At 47.8% G+C, this 16,252-nt stretch overlaps 2 protein-coding genes and 3 non-coding genes across 8 annotated transcripts in view; 2 read left to right on the top strand and 3 right to left on the bottom strand.

Moving 5' to 3' along the window:
* The window catches only part of timd4 (T cell immunoglobulin and mucin domain containing 4), a 2,745-nt gene extending 1,055 nt beyond the window's left edge, over positions 1 to 1,690 (top strand). For 2 of the 4 annotated variants that reach the window (XM_026182912.2, XM_026182914.2), the window contains exons 3-8: positions 1 to 118; positions 184 to 300; positions 377 to 456; positions 893 to 1,004; positions 1,081 to 1,114; positions 1,318 to 1,690. The exon at positions 1 to 118 is cut by the window's left edge and continues 45 nt beyond it. In XM_026182912.2, coding sequence (XP_026038697.2) covers positions 1 to 118; positions 184 to 300; positions 377 to 456; positions 893 to 1,004; positions 1,081 to 1,114; positions 1,318 to 1,402 — 546 coding nt within the window. In that variant the 3' untranslated portion in view covers positions 1,403 to 1,690. The remainder of the gene's footprint in view (positions 119 to 183; positions 301 to 376; positions 457 to 892; positions 1,005 to 1,080; positions 1,115 to 1,317) is intronic. The other 2 variants (XM_026182913.2, XM_080307655.1) reach the window with 1 other exon arrangement.
* A 7,199-nt stretch (positions 1,691 to 8,889) lies between these two features.
* On the bottom strand, positions 8,890 to 8,962 carry trnav-cac (transfer RNA valine (anticodon CAC)). Its single transcript has one exon. It is a non-coding gene; the product is annotated as a tRNA-Val (tRNA).
* A 105-nt stretch (positions 8,963 to 9,067) lies between these two features.
* Positions 9,068 to 9,140, top strand: trnav-aac (transfer RNA valine (anticodon AAC)). Its single transcript has one exon. It is a non-coding gene; the product is annotated as a tRNA-Val (tRNA).
* A 309-nt stretch (positions 9,141 to 9,449) lies between these two features.
* Positions 9,450 to 9,522, bottom strand: trnav-cac (transfer RNA valine (anticodon CAC)). The gene has a single exon. It is a non-coding gene; the product is annotated as a tRNA-Val (tRNA).
* Positions 9,523 to 11,734: 2,212 nt separating this feature from the next.
* LOC113031040 (early growth response protein 1-B-like) lies at positions 11,735 to 13,994 on the bottom strand. Its single transcript, XM_026182895.2, has 2 exons — positions 13,431 to 13,994; positions 11,735 to 13,115 (listed from the first exon to the last, which is right to left on the bottom strand). The coding sequence occupies exons 1-2, from the start codon at positions 13,594 to 13,596 to the stop codon at positions 11,962 to 11,964; spliced, it is 1,320 nt and encodes a 439-aa protein (XP_026038680.2). The 5' UTR covers positions 13,597 to 13,994; the 3' UTR covers positions 11,735 to 11,961.
* Positions 13,995 to 16,252: the final 2,258 nt, after the last annotated feature.

The following is a 16,252-nucleotide window of genomic DNA, read 5'->3' on the forward strand; positions in this document are numbered from 1 at the left end:
ATGGACCTGGACATCCTGAACGTGAGGCGGACAGACAGCGGGCCGTACTGCTGCAGGGTGGACATCAACGGGCTCTTCAACGACCAGAAGATGATCATGAACCTGAGAGTGGTCAAAGGTGAGCGACTGGTTTTATTTCTGAGGTTCTCCAGAGTTTGGTGATTCAATGTTTGTCCCTCTCAGCTCCGGTCTCGGCGCTCGTCCCCAGCTCTCCTCCTCCAACAACAACAGCGAGCACAACGACGGAGCTCACGACTGAACGAGTGACGGAGTCACCGACCTCCACAGGTGTGACGACAGGTGAGGTGAACTGTCTCTGTTAACTCTTCTCTGTGATAGACGTCCACTCCAGGTCTCTGGTCTCTGTCTCGTTTAGCCAACTGGAAAACTCTGCTGTCGTCTCAGCTGGACCTTCTGAGGAGAAACTCCACCATGCTGCACGCTGACACCCTCACTGTGAGTAAGCACCACCCTCGCCATTACCTGCCATCTTAGGCCACGACGTGTTCGGGATTGTACAGCCACTAGCTCATAGCTTAGCTTAGCATGGAGGCTGGAAACAGGGCAAACAGGTGAGACCAAAGCGGAGCACGTTGGAGCAAACAAACACCAGGAGCTCGTGCGTACACCACGGTGTTGAGTCAGGGTGAGGACGTCCGTCCCACAGTTACCGCTGGGAACAAACTGGGTCATCAGCAGATCCCAGCTCAGCAGCATGAATGGATGAAACCTCACCGACCTTCTGGTTAGTGGCTGCCTGCTCTGCTGCCTGAGCTACAGCCCACTTTAAGAGTTCATGTCCTAAATTAACCGTTTCAGCCTCGGACCTTTGTTAGCCAGCTCCAAGCGAAACTGTCCGTGCTGCAGTCTGATGAATCCTCTCCACCTGCAGGTGGAGGACGCTCTGCCCTCCCTCTCCCTTCAGATCAACGTTCCCGTCCTCTCTCTCTCCGTCAGCGTGTTGATGGTCCTCGCCGCAGTGTTCCTCTTCCTGGCCTTCAGACGTACGTCCTCCATGTCTCTGCAGCACGTTTGCACACAGACACAAACATGAGGTTCATTTTTTGTTTTCTGCTGCAGGTGGAATCTACAGACGAGCCTTAAAGCCCGGCTGGTGAGTTCAGCACAGGAAGCAAACAGCACGCTAACACGCTGATGTCACACAGCGACAGCCAATCACAGCCAGCCAGCTTACTCTCACACCTGAAACAAAGCACGCAGAAAGAAACACAGACCACCTCCACAACATGAATCAGAGTTATTGCTGCAGTGCTGAGGCTCGCTCTGACAGTAACTCGGCTGTTTGTAACTCTGCAGCTTCTCCTCTGAAGAACCTCCTCACATCATCTACGAGATCCGCATGAGGAGGCCGGTGCAGGAGAACATCTACACTCTGGACTAACAGAGGAACCAGAGCGGCATTCGTGCAGGGAGGACGCTGGTGATGTTTCTGTTTACACTGTTATTAGAAACACTGTGATGAGCTCAGCACTGAGAGCGTGTTTAATGATTTTTGGTTCCTGGGTTATCTCTGCTCGTTGTTCATGTCTATTCTACTTTCTCTTTACATTTGTGACAGAAAAAATAAAGAGGCTGATGAATGTGAGATGTTGTGGTTAAATCTCAGTGGCCTCCATCTGTGATCTCAATAATAAAGCTGTATGTGTGGAAGCCTGAGAGCCAAATAAAAGTCTGTCTCAGTTCTTAGCTATTCTTTTTTTTATTCATAAGGAGCCAATAAAAAACAATAATCTGGGTGTCCCAACCTCTAACAAAAACGTGGGTTAAAGCGAAAAAGTTACGGCCTCCCCGTCGGGGAATCACTGCACTAAACCCTTGTGCAGTACCTTTGTTTGTCCATGATCACAGCCCTTTGGGCTGGTGGCGCTCTACACCATTGACGCACATGCATATTTCTCCACCTTGTGGCCAAAGACGGTATTACACCCATGACTCCCCGTGGGATTGTTTAGCTAAACGGCCCTAAACCGTCTCCCATTCATTCTCTATGGTAGCGCTAAACCACTACGGATGTAATATATTATTGGCCACTGTGGTCTCCCGGCGCTGTTTCGTCATTTTTAAAACTTTCCACCTCCAGAGAAGAAGTCAGACCTCAGCCCTGAGTGCTCATTAACCACAGGTAAGTAAGGTTACCTGAAATAAGAGTAAACCTGCAGCATAAATGTGCAGCTGTGTTTTGAAGGTTTATGACAGCTGGATTCATGTTTAGTTGAACAGTTTGTTGCTGTGTTCATCATGAATGAACGGCAGCTTTCATTACTCCGTGTGTGTAAATCAGCTGAGTGGGTTTCTGACAGAGTTATGTTGGCAACATTAAACGTGTGTGTGTTGTTTTCATGTTGATAATACACACACACACACACACACACACACACGGCTCCACCTCAAACCCAAACCTCTTTTTAAGCATTTCTGCAGCTGGGTAATATCCATTGATTATTTAAAATTACATTGTAAATTGCAACTAACAACAACAACCCGCTTCTACAGTAGCTAACATGTTCGTGGATGATGACGACCAATCAGACACCACGTCAGTTATGGAGGAGACAAGCAATGAAGCAGTTGAAGCTACTACAGTAAGTGTTCAGTGTTCTTCAAGTAAAACAGATGCATCAACCCAGACTGAGATAAGTAAGTCAGACGTAGCGGCACAGCAGCAGTCTGATGTGCACGTTCCAGTCTCAGCGGACCACACCTACACAAGCAGACAGGAGACTGAACTGGACAAACAAGTAGACGTGGATGATGGTAACTCCCAGGATTTGTTCTTGTCATTTGATGAATCTAGTGAACCAGAGGGGCCGATGGTGCGATATGGCAGCCTCGCCTCTGTCAGTCTGCCCCAGGGCAGCTGTGGCTACAACTGTAGCCTCCAGCTCTCGAGTCTCAGACTTCAAATACCGCACATACAAACACAAGACTTCTTCTAGTTTATGAGCCACAGTTAAAACAATTACACAAGCGGTGTATGAAGTGTGGCTCCCCGATTGTACAAGAAGAAATCAAAGAGCTTCAAAATGAAGGATCACAGTTGACTCTGGAGCTCAGTACGGATGGCAGTCTCAGCCTACTTTGAGTGGCACCAAAGCAGAATTCAATTTTTCAATTCAATTTTATTTATATAGCGCCAAATCACAACAAAAGTCGCCTCAAGGCGCTTCATAGATACAGAGAAAAACTCACCAATCATATGACCCCCTATGAGCAAGCACTTTGGCGACAGTGGGAAGGAAAAACTCCCTTTTAACAGGAAGAAACCTCCGGCAGAACCAGGCTCAGGGAGGGGCGGCCATCTGCTGCGACCGGTTGGGGTGAGAGAAGGAAGACAGGATAAAGACATGCTGTGGAAGAGAGACAGAGGTTAATAACAGATATGATTCAATGCAGAGAGGTCTATTAATACATAGTGAGTGAGAAAGGTGACTGGAAAGGAAAAACTCAATGCATCATGGGAATCCCCCGGCAGCCTACATCTATTGCAGCATAACAAAGGGAGGATTCAGGGTCACCTGGTCCAGCCCTAACTATATGCTTTAGAAAAAAGGAAAGTTTGAAGCCTAATCTTGAAAGTAGAGATAGTGTCTGTCTCCCGAATCCAAACTGGAAGCTGGTTCCACAGAAGAGGGGCCTGAAAACTGAAGGCTCTCCCTCCCATTCTACTTTTAAATACTCTAGGAACAACAAGTAGGCCTGCAGAGCGAGAGCGGAGCGCTCTAATAGGGTGATATGGTACTACAAGGTCATTAAGATAAGATAGGGCCTGATTATTTAAGACCTTGTATGTGAGGAGCAGGATTTTGAATTCTGGATTTAACAGGAAGCCAAAACAGGAGAAATATGCTCTCTCTTTCTAGTCCCTGTCAGGACTCTTGCTGCAGCATTTTGGATCAGCTGAAGGCTTTTCAGTGAGTTTTTTGGACATCCTGATAATAATGAATTACAGTCGTCCAGCCTGGAAGTAATAAATGCATGAACTAGTTTTTCAGCGTCACTCTGAGACAGGATATTTCTAATTTTAGAGATGTTGCACAAATGGAAGAAAGCAGTCTTACATATTTGTTTAATATGTGCGTTGAAGGACATGTCCTGGTCAAAAATGACTCCAAGGTTCCTCACCGCGTTACTGGAGGCCAAGGTAATGCCATCCAGAGTAAGAATCTGATTAGATACCATATTTCTAAGATTTTCAGGGCCGAGTACAATAACCTCAGTTTTATCTGAATTAAGAAGCAGAAAGTTAGCGGCCATCCAGGTCTTTATGTCTTTAAGACATTCCTGCAGTTTAACTCATTGGTGTGTGTTATCTGGCTTCATGGACAGATAGAGCTGGGTGTCATCTGCATAGCAGTGTAAATGTATGCTATGTCTTCTAATGATGCTGCCTAAGGGAAGCATGTATAATGTAAACAGAATTGGTCCTAGCACTGAACCCTGTGGAACTCCATAATTAACCTCAGTGTGTGAAGAGGACTCTCCATTTACATGCACGAATTGGAGTCTATTAGATAGATATGATACAAACCACTGCAGCGCAGTACTTGTAATACCTACAGCATGTTCTAATCGCTCTAATAGGATATTATGGTCGACAGTATCGAACGCTGCACTGAGGTCTAGCAGGACAAGCACAGAGATGAGTCCACTGTCAGAGGCCATAAGAAGATCATTTGTAACCTTCACTAAAGCTGTTTCTGTGCTGTGCTGAGCTCTGAAACCTGACTGAAACTCTTCAAATAAACCATTCCTCTGCAGATGATCTGTTAGCTGTTTGACAACTACTCTTTCAAGGATTTTTGATATGAAAGGAAGGTTGGAGATTGGCCTATAATTAGCTAAGACTGCTGGGTCTAGAGATGGCTTTTTGAGTAAAGGTTTAACTACAGCCAGCTTGAAGGCCTGTGGTACATAGCCGATTATTAGAGATAGGTTGATCATATTTAAGATCGAAGAATTAATTAATGGCAGGACTTCTTTGAGCAGTTTTGTAGGAATGGGGTCTAAAAGACACGTTGATGGTTTGGAGGAAGTAATTATTGAAGTTAACTCAGAAAGATCAATTGGAGAAAAAGAGTCTAACTTAATATCAATGGTACTAAGAGTAGCTGTAGATAATATTACATCTGTGGGATGATTACTGGTAATTTTTTCTCTAATGATAAAAATTTTATTTGTGAAGAAGTTCATGAAGTCATTACTAGTTAACGTTAAAGGGATGGTTGGCTCAAAAGAGCTCTGACTTTTTGTCAGCCTGGCTACAGAGCTGAAGAGAAACCTGGGGTTGTTCTTATTTTCTTCAATCAGTGATGAATAGTAAGATGTTCTGGCTTTGCGGAGGGCTTTCTTATAAAGCAGCAAACTATTTCTCCAGGCTAAATGATGATCCTCTAAATCTGTGACACGCCATTTCCTCTCCAGATTACGAGTCATCTGCTTTAGGGTACGTGTTTGAGAATTATACCACGGAGTCAGGTACTTCTGATTTGAGGCCTTAGTTTTCACAGGAGCTACAGTATCCAGAGTCATACGTAGTGAGGAGGTGAAATTATTAACAAGATAATCGACCTCTGTTGGAGCAGCGTTCAGATAGCTGCTCTGCTCTGTGTTGGTACAGGGCATTGGAGATGATAACAGTGGGTGGATTATATTCTTAAACTTAGTTACAGTGCTTTCAGAAAGACACCTACTTTGATAAAGTCTACTCTTCACCGCTGTGTAATCAATTATTGTAAAAGTAAATGTTATCAGGAAATGATCAGACAGGAGAGGGTTTTCAGGAAACACTGTTAAATGTTCAGGTTCGATGCCATATGTTAAAACAAGATCTAGAGTGTGATTAAAGTGGTGGGTGGGTTCTTTTACATTTTGAGAGAAACCAATTGAGTCTAATAACAGATTAAATGCCATGTTGAGGCTGTCATTTTTAGCATCTACATGGATGTTAAAATCACCCACAATAATTATTTTATCTGAGCTCAGAACTAAATTAGATATAAAGTCTGAGAAATCAGACAGAAACTCTGTGTAAGGCCCAGGTGGACCATAGATGATAACAAGTAAGACTGGTTTCTGAGTTTTACAGCTGGGGTGGACAATGTTAAGCATCAGGCTTTCAAATGAATTAAAAGTCTGTCTTGGTCTTTCATTAATTAATAGGCTGGTGTGAAAAATTGCTGCCACACCTCCCCCTCGGCCTGTGCTTCGAGATTTCTGGTAGTTAGAATGACTCGGGGGTGTTGATTCATTTAAACTAACATAATCATCCTGCTGCAACCAGGTTTCTGTAAGGCAGAGTAAATCGATTTGTTGATCAATTATTAAGTCATGTACTAACAGAGACTTGGAGGAGAGAGACCTAATATTTAATAATCCACATTTCACTGTTTTACTCTTTGGTTCAGATGTGGATACTGTATTGTTCTTTCTTTGTAATTGTTTATGTTTAAGTTGTTTGTTGCTGGTTTTTAGTTTGTTTTTTGTCTTTTTGGAAGCTGACACAGTCTCTATGGAGATGGGTTTTTGGGGGGGTAGCAGGAGGAGAGAAGCTGCAGAGAGGCGTGTAAGACTGCAACTCTGCTTCCTGGTCCCAACTCTGGATAGTCATATTTTGGGGGGTTTAATAAATTTGTCCATATTTCTAGAAATGAGAGCTGCTCCATCCAAAGTGGGATGGATGCCGTCTCTCCTAACAAGACCAGGTTTCCTCCAGAAGGTTTGCCAATTATCTATGAAGCCCACATCGTTTCTGGGACACCACTCAGACAGCCAGCAATTTAAGGAGAACATGCGGCTAAACATGTCACTCCTGGTCTGATTGGGGAGGGGACCAGAGAAAACTACAGAGTCCGACATTGTTTTGGCAAAGTTGCACACCGATTCAATATTGATTTTAGTGACCTCCGATTGGCGTAACCGGGTGTCATTACTGCCGACGTGAATTATGATCTTACTGAATTTACGTTTACCCTTAGCCAGCAGTTTTAAATTTCCTTCAATGTCGCCTGCTCTGGCCCCTGGAAGACAATTGACTATGGTTGCCGGTGTCTCTAGCTTCACATGTCTGAGAACAGAATCGCCAATTACCAGAGTTTGACCCCCGGCGGGTGTGTCGCCGAGTGGGGAAAAACGGTTAGACACATGAACGGGTTGGTGGTGTACCTGGGGCTTCTGTTTAGGACTATGCTTCCTCCTCACCGTGACCCAGCCGCCCTGATTCCCCAGCTGCTTGGGACCTGCCGGGGAACAGCTAGCGGGGCCTACGCTATTTTCGGCTGCACCAGCTACAGGGGCCTGGCTAGCTACGGGTGAATGAAGGGTGCGAAGCCGAGTCTCCAGTTCAGTAATCCTGGCCTCCAGCGCTGCAAATATGCTACATTTGTTACAGATATCATTACTGCTAAAAGAGGCCGAGGAGTAACTAAACATCTGACACAATGAGCAAGAAAGTGCAGGAGGGACAGGTGAAGTAGCCATGGTGCTAATGAGTCGGCTACGAGCTAAGCTAAGCTAAGCTAGCGAGACAGTACAGAGACAGTGAGTGAATACTTTGGCTATAAATTAGGTAGTGAGTACACAGAAAGTGTGCTTCGGAGGAAGCACGTGAAGATTATACTATGAAAGAAGAATGTATTTAAAAGTTGTTAATTAAATCGCTAAGCAAATAAGCTACTCAGAAACACCACTGTGTTTGAGCAGGAACAGGAAGTGATACTCTACCACAGAGCGAGCGAACACCAAGTGACAAACCACCAAACTTCCAATTAGTAGAAGGAAACCTGCTTCTAACAGCATCAGTTTTTTCAGTGGCATTCATTTTGCTAAATTTTGTAGTAACTTGAACCTAAGTGAAGACACATACACGTCATTGAGAAAGAGATTTGTGTTTCCTGTTATTGAGAAAATGTGGATAAAAGAGCAAAAGTAGTGAGTTAAAAGCCATGAAATCACAGGAAGAAGTTGTTGTCTGTGGAGATGGCAGGTGTGATTCTCCTGGACACTCAGCCTCTACAAACACCTACACCCTACCTGTCACCCAAGTTTCAAATTCTAATGCCATTGAAATCAAAGGATTTAAAGAAGCTCTAAAAACCAGAGAGGGAAATAAAGTGTCTCAACCATTTCCACTGACAGACATCCTCAAACTGTAAAAGAAACGATGGTCAGCAATCCTGAACAGCTTCACCAGTTTGATCCCTGGCATGTGGCTAAAGCAGTGTCCAAAAACTGTCAGCTGACTGTGAGAGAAAGGTTTGTGAAGGTCTGGGAGCTCGGATTCAATCCATCATCAGTGCGCATGTGTTTTCAATGTTGAGTGGTAGTATGATGCAAACATTGTGTTAGTTGTGTTTCACTTCTGTAGCCTGTGTGCATCGCACTGCTAAATGTGTTGTGTGTTTAGAGTTTTGCTAAATGGGAGATTCAGACTTACAAATGGTGTCCTGACCAGATGAATAGTGTTTACGATTTTGGCAGATCCATTTGATGAAGGAGTTTTCATAGTTGACAGTCATACCCAGGGAGCGCTCCGATCCCTCCTGTTGAAGCTCGATCGATTAAAGACACGTGTGCACCTGTGAGGGAGCGGAGCCTCAGGCTGCAGGAGGAGGTGCAGGGAGAGTACGTCCTGGACTTTGGGGATTAAAGGATCGTCTTTCCTGTGTCTTCTGGAGACGATGACTGGTGAATGGACTGGTCTCTGTACTCTACTGCAGCACTCAGAGCACGTCATACACCCTGTGTGTGTTTAAAGTGTTTCATATTCACACTCAGGCGGACATTTACGCTTGGAGAAGGAAAGGCAGAAGATTATTGGACTGTGGAAATGATGCCACTATCGATTATAACAGCACGGCGAAACAAAACCGCTGTTTCCGCCCGGTTTCGAACCGGGGACCTTTCGCGTGTGAGGCGAACGTGATAACCACTACACTACGGAAACTGTGCAGCTTCCTCGTCGCACACAGACACCGATAGGCTGGGCCGTTATCTGTGACCTGATGAGGGTTGCATTAACATAACTGTGTTTACACATCGCTGTGAGCAGGTTTCCGTAGTGTAGTGGTTATCACGTTCGCCTAACACGCGAAAGGTCCCCGGTTCGAAACCGGGCGGAAACACTAATGACTTTTTTTTTCTTTTCCTATCTTGAAGAAGAAGAAATGCTAGCTAACAGCAGAGCCGTTAGCCGTGTGCGTAGTTTGAACGAGGCACGCGCAATCAAAGTGTGCACGCGCAATCAACCCAAAACGTTTCAGTGGGACAGACGTGTCACATGTTCCAGGGAACGTATCGCCACTGGTGTTTCTTACTGCTGCTTTCACTTCCGTTTACGTGAGTCAGTACACGTTAAACAACTACTCACGAGGTAGTGGTCCACGCGGACCAGTTAATGATGCGAAACGTGTGTATGAATAAAAGCAAACGCCTGTTTCCGCCCGGTTTCGAACCGGGGACCTTTCGCGTGTGAGGCGAACGTGATAACCACTACACTACGGAAACCTCTGCAAGGCTGCTCACGGTGTGCATAGAGGAGCCCGGGCACATGCCTGTATGCAGCTTGGAGCTGCTTTACGAAATATGATTGTAGTACAGCTGCTCTGCGTGTGCACAGGGACTGACTCACACACAAAGATCACAGCGAAACCAGAGGCTGGAATCCCTGCACCAACATTAAACATCTTCATCAACTGAACTATTTGTGCCCATCAGAATCACTGTCGTGACAGATGTGTGGCACTGCAGGAGCGCAGGCCTCATAAGCCCACAGGTTTGCTCACGAGGACTGCATGGAGGATTCTGTGTACTGTAATTCATTATTATCAGGAAGTCCTAAAAACTCCCTGAAAAGCCTTCAGCTAATCCAAAATGCTGCAGCAAGAGTCCTGACAGGGACTAGAAAGAGAGAGCAGATTTCTCCTGTTTTGGCTTCCTGTTAAATCCAGAATTCAAAATCCTGCTCCTCACATACAAGGTCTTAAATAATCAGGCCCCATCTTATCTTAATGACCTTGTAGTAACATATCACCCTATTAGAGCACTTCGCTCTCGCTCTGCAGGCCTACTTGTTGTTCCTAGAGTATTTAAAAGTAGAATGGGAGGCAGAGCCTTCAGTTTTCAGGCCCCTCTTCTGTGGAACCAGCTTCCAGTTTGGATTCAGGAGACAGACACTATCTCTACTTTCAAGATTAGGCTTCAAACTTTCCTTTTTGCTAAAGCATATAGTTAGGGCTGGACCAGGTGACCCTGAATCCTCCCTTAGTTATGCTGCAACAGGCTGCCGGGGATTCCCATGATGCATTGAGTTTTTCTTTACTCACTATGTGTTAACAGACCTCTCTGCACTGAATCATATCTGTTATTAACCTCTGTCTCTCTTCCACAGCACGTCTGTATCCTGTCTTCCTTCTCTCACCCCAACTGGTCGCAGCAGATAGCCCCGCCCCTCCAGGTTTCTTCCTGTTAAAAGGGAGTTTTTCCTTCCCACTGTCACCAAAGTGCGTGTTCATAGGGGGTCATATGATTGTTGGGCTTTTCTCTGTATGTATTATTGTAGGAGCTACTGTACAATATAAAGCGCCTTGTGGCGACTGTTGTTGTGCTTTGGTGCTGTGTAAATAAAATAAAATCGAATTGAATTCAGTGTCGATTTTTCCTTCATGATGTAGAAAGCTCGGGTTGTGTTTGGTTTGTGGACTTGCCTCGTTTCTGGCCGAGTGTGTTCTTTGGGAAACATATTTTCTGTGTCACCGTGTTAGACCTCCTTCTCTGCTCTCCATCTTCACGGGTGGAGCAGTGAGCACTGGTTCCTTATCTCTCTGTTAGAGGGACCACGGGATTCGTCCCATCACTTGGGATATTTGCATCCATGTTTCACTGTAAGCTGATATTACAGTTCTCTTTTAATTACAGAAATATGTCAGTATTTGTGCTATAATATATGTTATGTTGCCACCATTATACATTTCTAACTTTCCCCTGCCTTATCCTGTATCAGTTTGTTACGTACTAGCTTACTTTACAGCTAACAGCTAAATAATTAGCACTAAGGACATACACATAAACATCCAAACAACATGATTTACTTTTACTCCTGCAGATGAAAGTGAAAGCAGGACTCTGAACTTCATGTGTCTGCAGTGCAGATACTTTCTCTCACACACACACACACACACACACACACACACACACACACACACACACACACACTCCAGTCTGACCTGCTATCCCAGTCCTTGCTGTTACATCACAAACAGCAGGAAGTTCCTTATATGGGCGTCAGGATGTCCGCTGCAGCAGCAGGAAGCGCCATTTTTGGCCTTCAGCAGCACCGGGATTTTCCTGCAGGGTGCTGCGGTCACAGTCCGATCACACACACACACACACACACACACACAGGGAGGATTTAATGGCAGCGTTCAGTGAAGCTGTCACTGTTTAAGCTTCTGATTCGACCTTTGAACTCTGACCTTTGTCGGATCCACTCAGACTGACAGGAGCTACAAACCTGAGTGAGAATCCCTCGAACAGTGACTTCAGGTTTTGCCTCAGAAACGTTTACGCCGCACATAACTGAGGGTTTCTGACTTTTGTCTCATGTCACATGACCTCCATCAGCTGATGTGAAACACACACACACACACACACACACACACACACACACACACACACACACACACACACACACACACCTCCTACAAATTAAAAGCACCAGCAGGGTTCAGACTTTTATTGTTGAAGCTCTTTGAGAGGAAACAGGTGGAGTAGAAAATGTAAACATACAGGCCTACTCAGTAGGCGGAGCACGTGAACACATGTTCACCAACATGCGTGTAAACAATATGTACAAACTACGGGATTCATATTTACACCACGAGGCGACCTTTGACCCCGCACGGTAAACATTTCTGCAGTCCGATGCTGTCAGTCTGAGGTCAAAGGTCAACACATGCTGGAGCTGTGGGGGGAGGGCAGCTCTGCCTGGGGGCTCGCCATCGGTGAGGAGCAGGAGGGGGAGTAGAGGTGGGGGGACGGCGAGGAGCTGTAGATGTGTGACAACGAGGAGGAGGAGGTGAAGCAGGGGGAGGAGCTGTGTGCGGGGGAGGAGTATGTGGGGGGTGTGGTGATGGTGGCGGTGGAGGCAGAGTTACTGTTGTTTTTGCGCTCGCGCTGCCTCTGGTGGATCTTGGCGTGCCTCTTGCGCTCATCGCTGCGGGCGAACTTACGTCCGCACTCAGCGCAAGCAAACGGCTTCTCGCCGGTGTGAGTGCGGATGTGCGTGGTCAGGTGGTCGCTGCGGCTGAAGCTGCGCATGCAGATGCGGCACTGGAACGGCTTCTGACCCGTGTGCACGCGCACGTGGCGCGTCACCTCGTCGGAGCGGGAGAAGCGGCGGTCGCAGCCTTCAGCGGGGCAGGCGTATGGCCGCTCGTGAGGCGGCGTTTTGCACTGGCGGCCAGCGGCAAACTTCCTGGGTCTGCCAGATTTGGTGAGCTGCGCGTTGTAGGCGGGGCCAGGAGGCTGGATCTGGATCTGCGAGGAGAAGGCTTTGATGGTGGAGAGTGGCGTGAGCGGTGGCGGCTTCTGATCCACGTTTACGCCGGGCTCGGCATCCGACTGCTGCGGCAGAAGGTAGTCTGGCAACATCGTCACCAACGAGGACGGCTGCAGGCCGAGACGGGACGCAGCAGCGGCGGTGTAGGCGGGAGGCGGACCCTGCTGCGGCGAGAAGGCCAGAGGGGCTGGCTGACAGTTTGTGGCCGGGAGGAGCGGCTCGGCGCCGGCTGAGGTGTAGGTCGGTATCGCCGAGAAGACCGAGGTGATTTCAGCAGAGCCGCAGGTCACCTGGATGGAACTGATGGTCGAATGGGATGGCGATGATGATGTCACTGACGATGAAGACACAGGAAGGCTGGAGGCAGTGGGCGGAGCCGCCACGCCGACCAACAGGCTTAGGAGAGACTCCGCCCACAGATTATTGCCGCCACAGGTCGACACAGACGGCTCAAAGGAGAAGCGGCCGCTGTACGCCAGCGAGGGCAGGCGGGGCGTCAGTGGGAGGAGGCTCTGTAGGTCTGGGAGGTCCGAGAGGGAATCTGAGGGGAAGAAGGAGGCGCACGGGTGAGAACACGTCACAGCACACTTGGGAGTCTTATTTATTGGTTCATTAGGAAGCACCCTTTGACCTCCGTACGGTGGCCTGATTGGTCCATGAGCTCTGCCATGGTGCAGGGAAAGCGCACCTGTGGCTCACACAGCTGCAGGTGTGAGCCACAGGTGAGCACGAGCTCAGCTTTACTGACAAACATTTAAATCACAATAAAACACTCTCTCGTGCAACTTTGCAGTCTGTAATGCGAGCTGCAGCATGCGCGCGCACGACACAGATAAACGGGTGACCGGCTCCTCACCTCCGTACTCTCCGGATTCTCCGCTCAGCTGCCCGGCTCCCTCGGCCCCGGAGGCGGCCAGCAGCAGCATCTGCAAGTCCTCCAGCTTCGGGTATCCGTCCAGTGGAGACAGCGGCGGCGGTAGACCGGGTAGCGGCTCCGGCAGCAGAGCCCTTGTGGCCGCCATGTCCCTGCGGGGGGAGCTCCTCGGCTCCCGGAGCTCCTTCGCTGCTGAGCCCCGCGGAGAGGCGCTCCTTCCGGGCGGAAGCTGCCGCTCGCGGGACGCCAACGCTGGAGGTGAGACTCTACCGGAGGGTCACCGGCGCAGGTGAGGCCGCTGCGTCATCAGAGGATGTAAACAACATCAGCTGTTTGTTTCTGGCTGTCGCGAGCGCACAGCCTGAACTCGGTGCTGTCAGGTCCTCTCGGAGGATTCCCGCCTTTATAAAGACTCCTGCGTGACGTAGATTCCCAAATATGGCGGGTCGGAAGCCCATATTTGGTCCGAACGGGGCGCGTGCTCCCGCGGCCGTCCGCGGTCCCGGCGCCCCTTGTCCCGCGCTTTCAGGAGCGAACACGGTTCGGCCCGGTCCGGGGCTCGGCCTGGCCGCGTACCCGCCGGACCGAGCCCGAAACGCGGCGCGCGGCCAGACGCCATGGCCGGAAACCCCGGAGACACGTCACGGCTCCGCGCTGTGTTTGAGGGCTCGAGGTCACGTGGAGCGCATCCAGCCGCGTCATCACTTCCTCCTACCTTATTTGGGTGGTTTCCTGTGAGCGCGGCCCCGAGCCGCTCTCACCCGCGTGCACGGCCGGGAACAGCGTGAAAACAAACCGGCACGTGCGACAACAGCGCTCCATGTACGAGGAACGGACAGAACATTAGGAACAGCTCCGTATAGGGAAACGCAGCAGCTGCAGTTCCGCTGGCCGCCAGCAGGGCTCCAGCACACACCTGAGCTGTGTCCGAAGCACTTCCGGTCTCCGAGCTTACATTTATTTTTGTACAAACACAATACAACGTTCAGTAAAAACAACCACAGCCCTCACCTGCTGAGGCCCAAAGGCACACCGGCAGTCATTAGAGTCACAGTAGAAAAAACATCTCCACATCTGAGACTTCTAAGAGGAGCGTGACAGGAGAACAAACCGTCCTACCGTAAGTAGTTCATGCACATTCCTGCTGTCACAGAGTAATTCCAGCACAAGTTTAAGTAGGTATGACGGTTTGCCACTTAACTTTGCCCATCAGTACAGAACAGCAGGCACAGGTGAGGATGAACTCGGGTGTCAAGGATGGGTGTTGATGATGTCACAGAGTGTTCACAGGGAGGCGTGGCTTCTCCAGGAGCAGGTCTGTCTTTAATAAACGGCCGGTGTTGCTGCTGCAGGTTTAAACTCACTGAACCTGAAAGTAATGAAATGTCAGCGAGCGCCACCGGGTCACCTGAGCATCATTGTTCCAGTCTGTGAAAGATGTCCGGTCACATTCACAGCTCCACATCCAGGTGAGGTCTAAGGGATGTTACCTGTGCAGCAGCAGCCTCTGATTGGTCTGTAAGCTTTGCCTCACTGTTACATTTAAGCTTTAATGACAGCACACAGGCTGAGAGAGGAGGAGCAGGAATAAACAAGTGGGTGTACAGGTAGAGTCACCACCTCAGTTACACAGCCTATGTTAGCAGTTCTGTTACCACTGCTCTCCCCAGGGCTGAGTGACGAGCACACCTGTGTGGGGTGGGGGACGAGTCTGCCGACAGGGACGAGGTGGAGCGGCTGAAGGCGTGGTGCAGGGACAGCAACCTGCTCCTTAACCGGGGGCGATTCTAGGATCAGAGCTTTGGGGGTGCTGAGCACCCAGAGAGCTGCCCAGCCAGGCAAGATAAACCTGTCTCTGTCAGTCCCTGCATCCTTAAATGTTGTCCCGAGTTGTCTCTGAATGTCTCCTCGGTGCATTTAAACCCCTGCTCCTCCCTGTCCTCACCGTCTGTTGTCTTCGTCTCTGTTATCAGTCATCATAATTTTACCATCTCTGTGCAAGTCTGCAAATTTCTTTATTAAATCATAAGATTCTTAAATTCATCAGGTCTCTCTGTGCCTGGGTCCTCGTCACAAAACATGACATCACTGCTTTGCACATTTGAACACAATTTAATCCCACATTTGTGAAAGAAAAGCAAAACACTTTTTTTAAAGTCTGTAACAAAACCATCAAATCTGATCAAGGTTATTTAAATGCTGCTAAAGAAGAATGGATTGGAATAAAAATAAAAATACATATCCTAACCTTCATTACTGGGAGAATAATGAACGATGCTCACAGTGAGTGAAAAGTAAACTGAGAGCATTTTTTGGACCGAGATTCACTTTTAATGTGTGTGTGTGTGTGTGTGTGTGTAATATAATACAGACACATAAAAACACTCCCGAAACAGAATAAATTATTACAAAATATTAATAAAAACTATAAAAATGGAGGCAACTTTGCCTGCCTGTGGTAGAATGTATACCATGCATGAAAAAATCTTTTATGACTTTCATGCTTTCATAGTGGTGCTTGGGAGAGCTTGACCTTTTATCAGGTGGTCCACACTGTAACAAGTGTGAGAATCACTGATAAGTGTGTGTGTGCTTTTGGAAAACATTTAAAGCTGCAGTACAGAATCTTTGAAACAAGCTTAAAACATTTGTAGAAACAGAGCATCTGCTTCTCTTTACAGCTTTACAGAGGTTTCAGTAAAGCTGTGGCTGAACCACATAAAAATATATCATTAATTTTACTCTCCCCGATCAATGATAATGTTATGTTGGGATGTTGTTAAAGAGGGTCAAAATGTTTCAGC

The sequence above is a fragment of the Astatotilapia calliptera genome, chromosome 10, assembly GCF_964374335.1.
Source record: "Astatotilapia calliptera chromosome 10, fAstCal68.1, whole genome shotgun sequence".
NCBI lineage: Eukaryota > Metazoa > Chordata > Actinopteri > Cichliformes > Cichlidae > Astatotilapia > Astatotilapia calliptera.

Excerpts from the sequence above, each read along its gene's own strand:
- LOC113031040 (XM_026182895.2), bottom strand. The coding sequence starts at position 13,596 with ATGGCGGCCACAAGGGCTCTGCTGCCGGAGCCGCTACCCGGTCTACCG. Across the intron at positions 13,116-13,430 it reads AGAATCCGGAGAGTACGGAG|ATTCCCTCTCGGACCTCCCA; the intron begins GTGAGGAGCCGG and ends TCTTCCCCTCAG.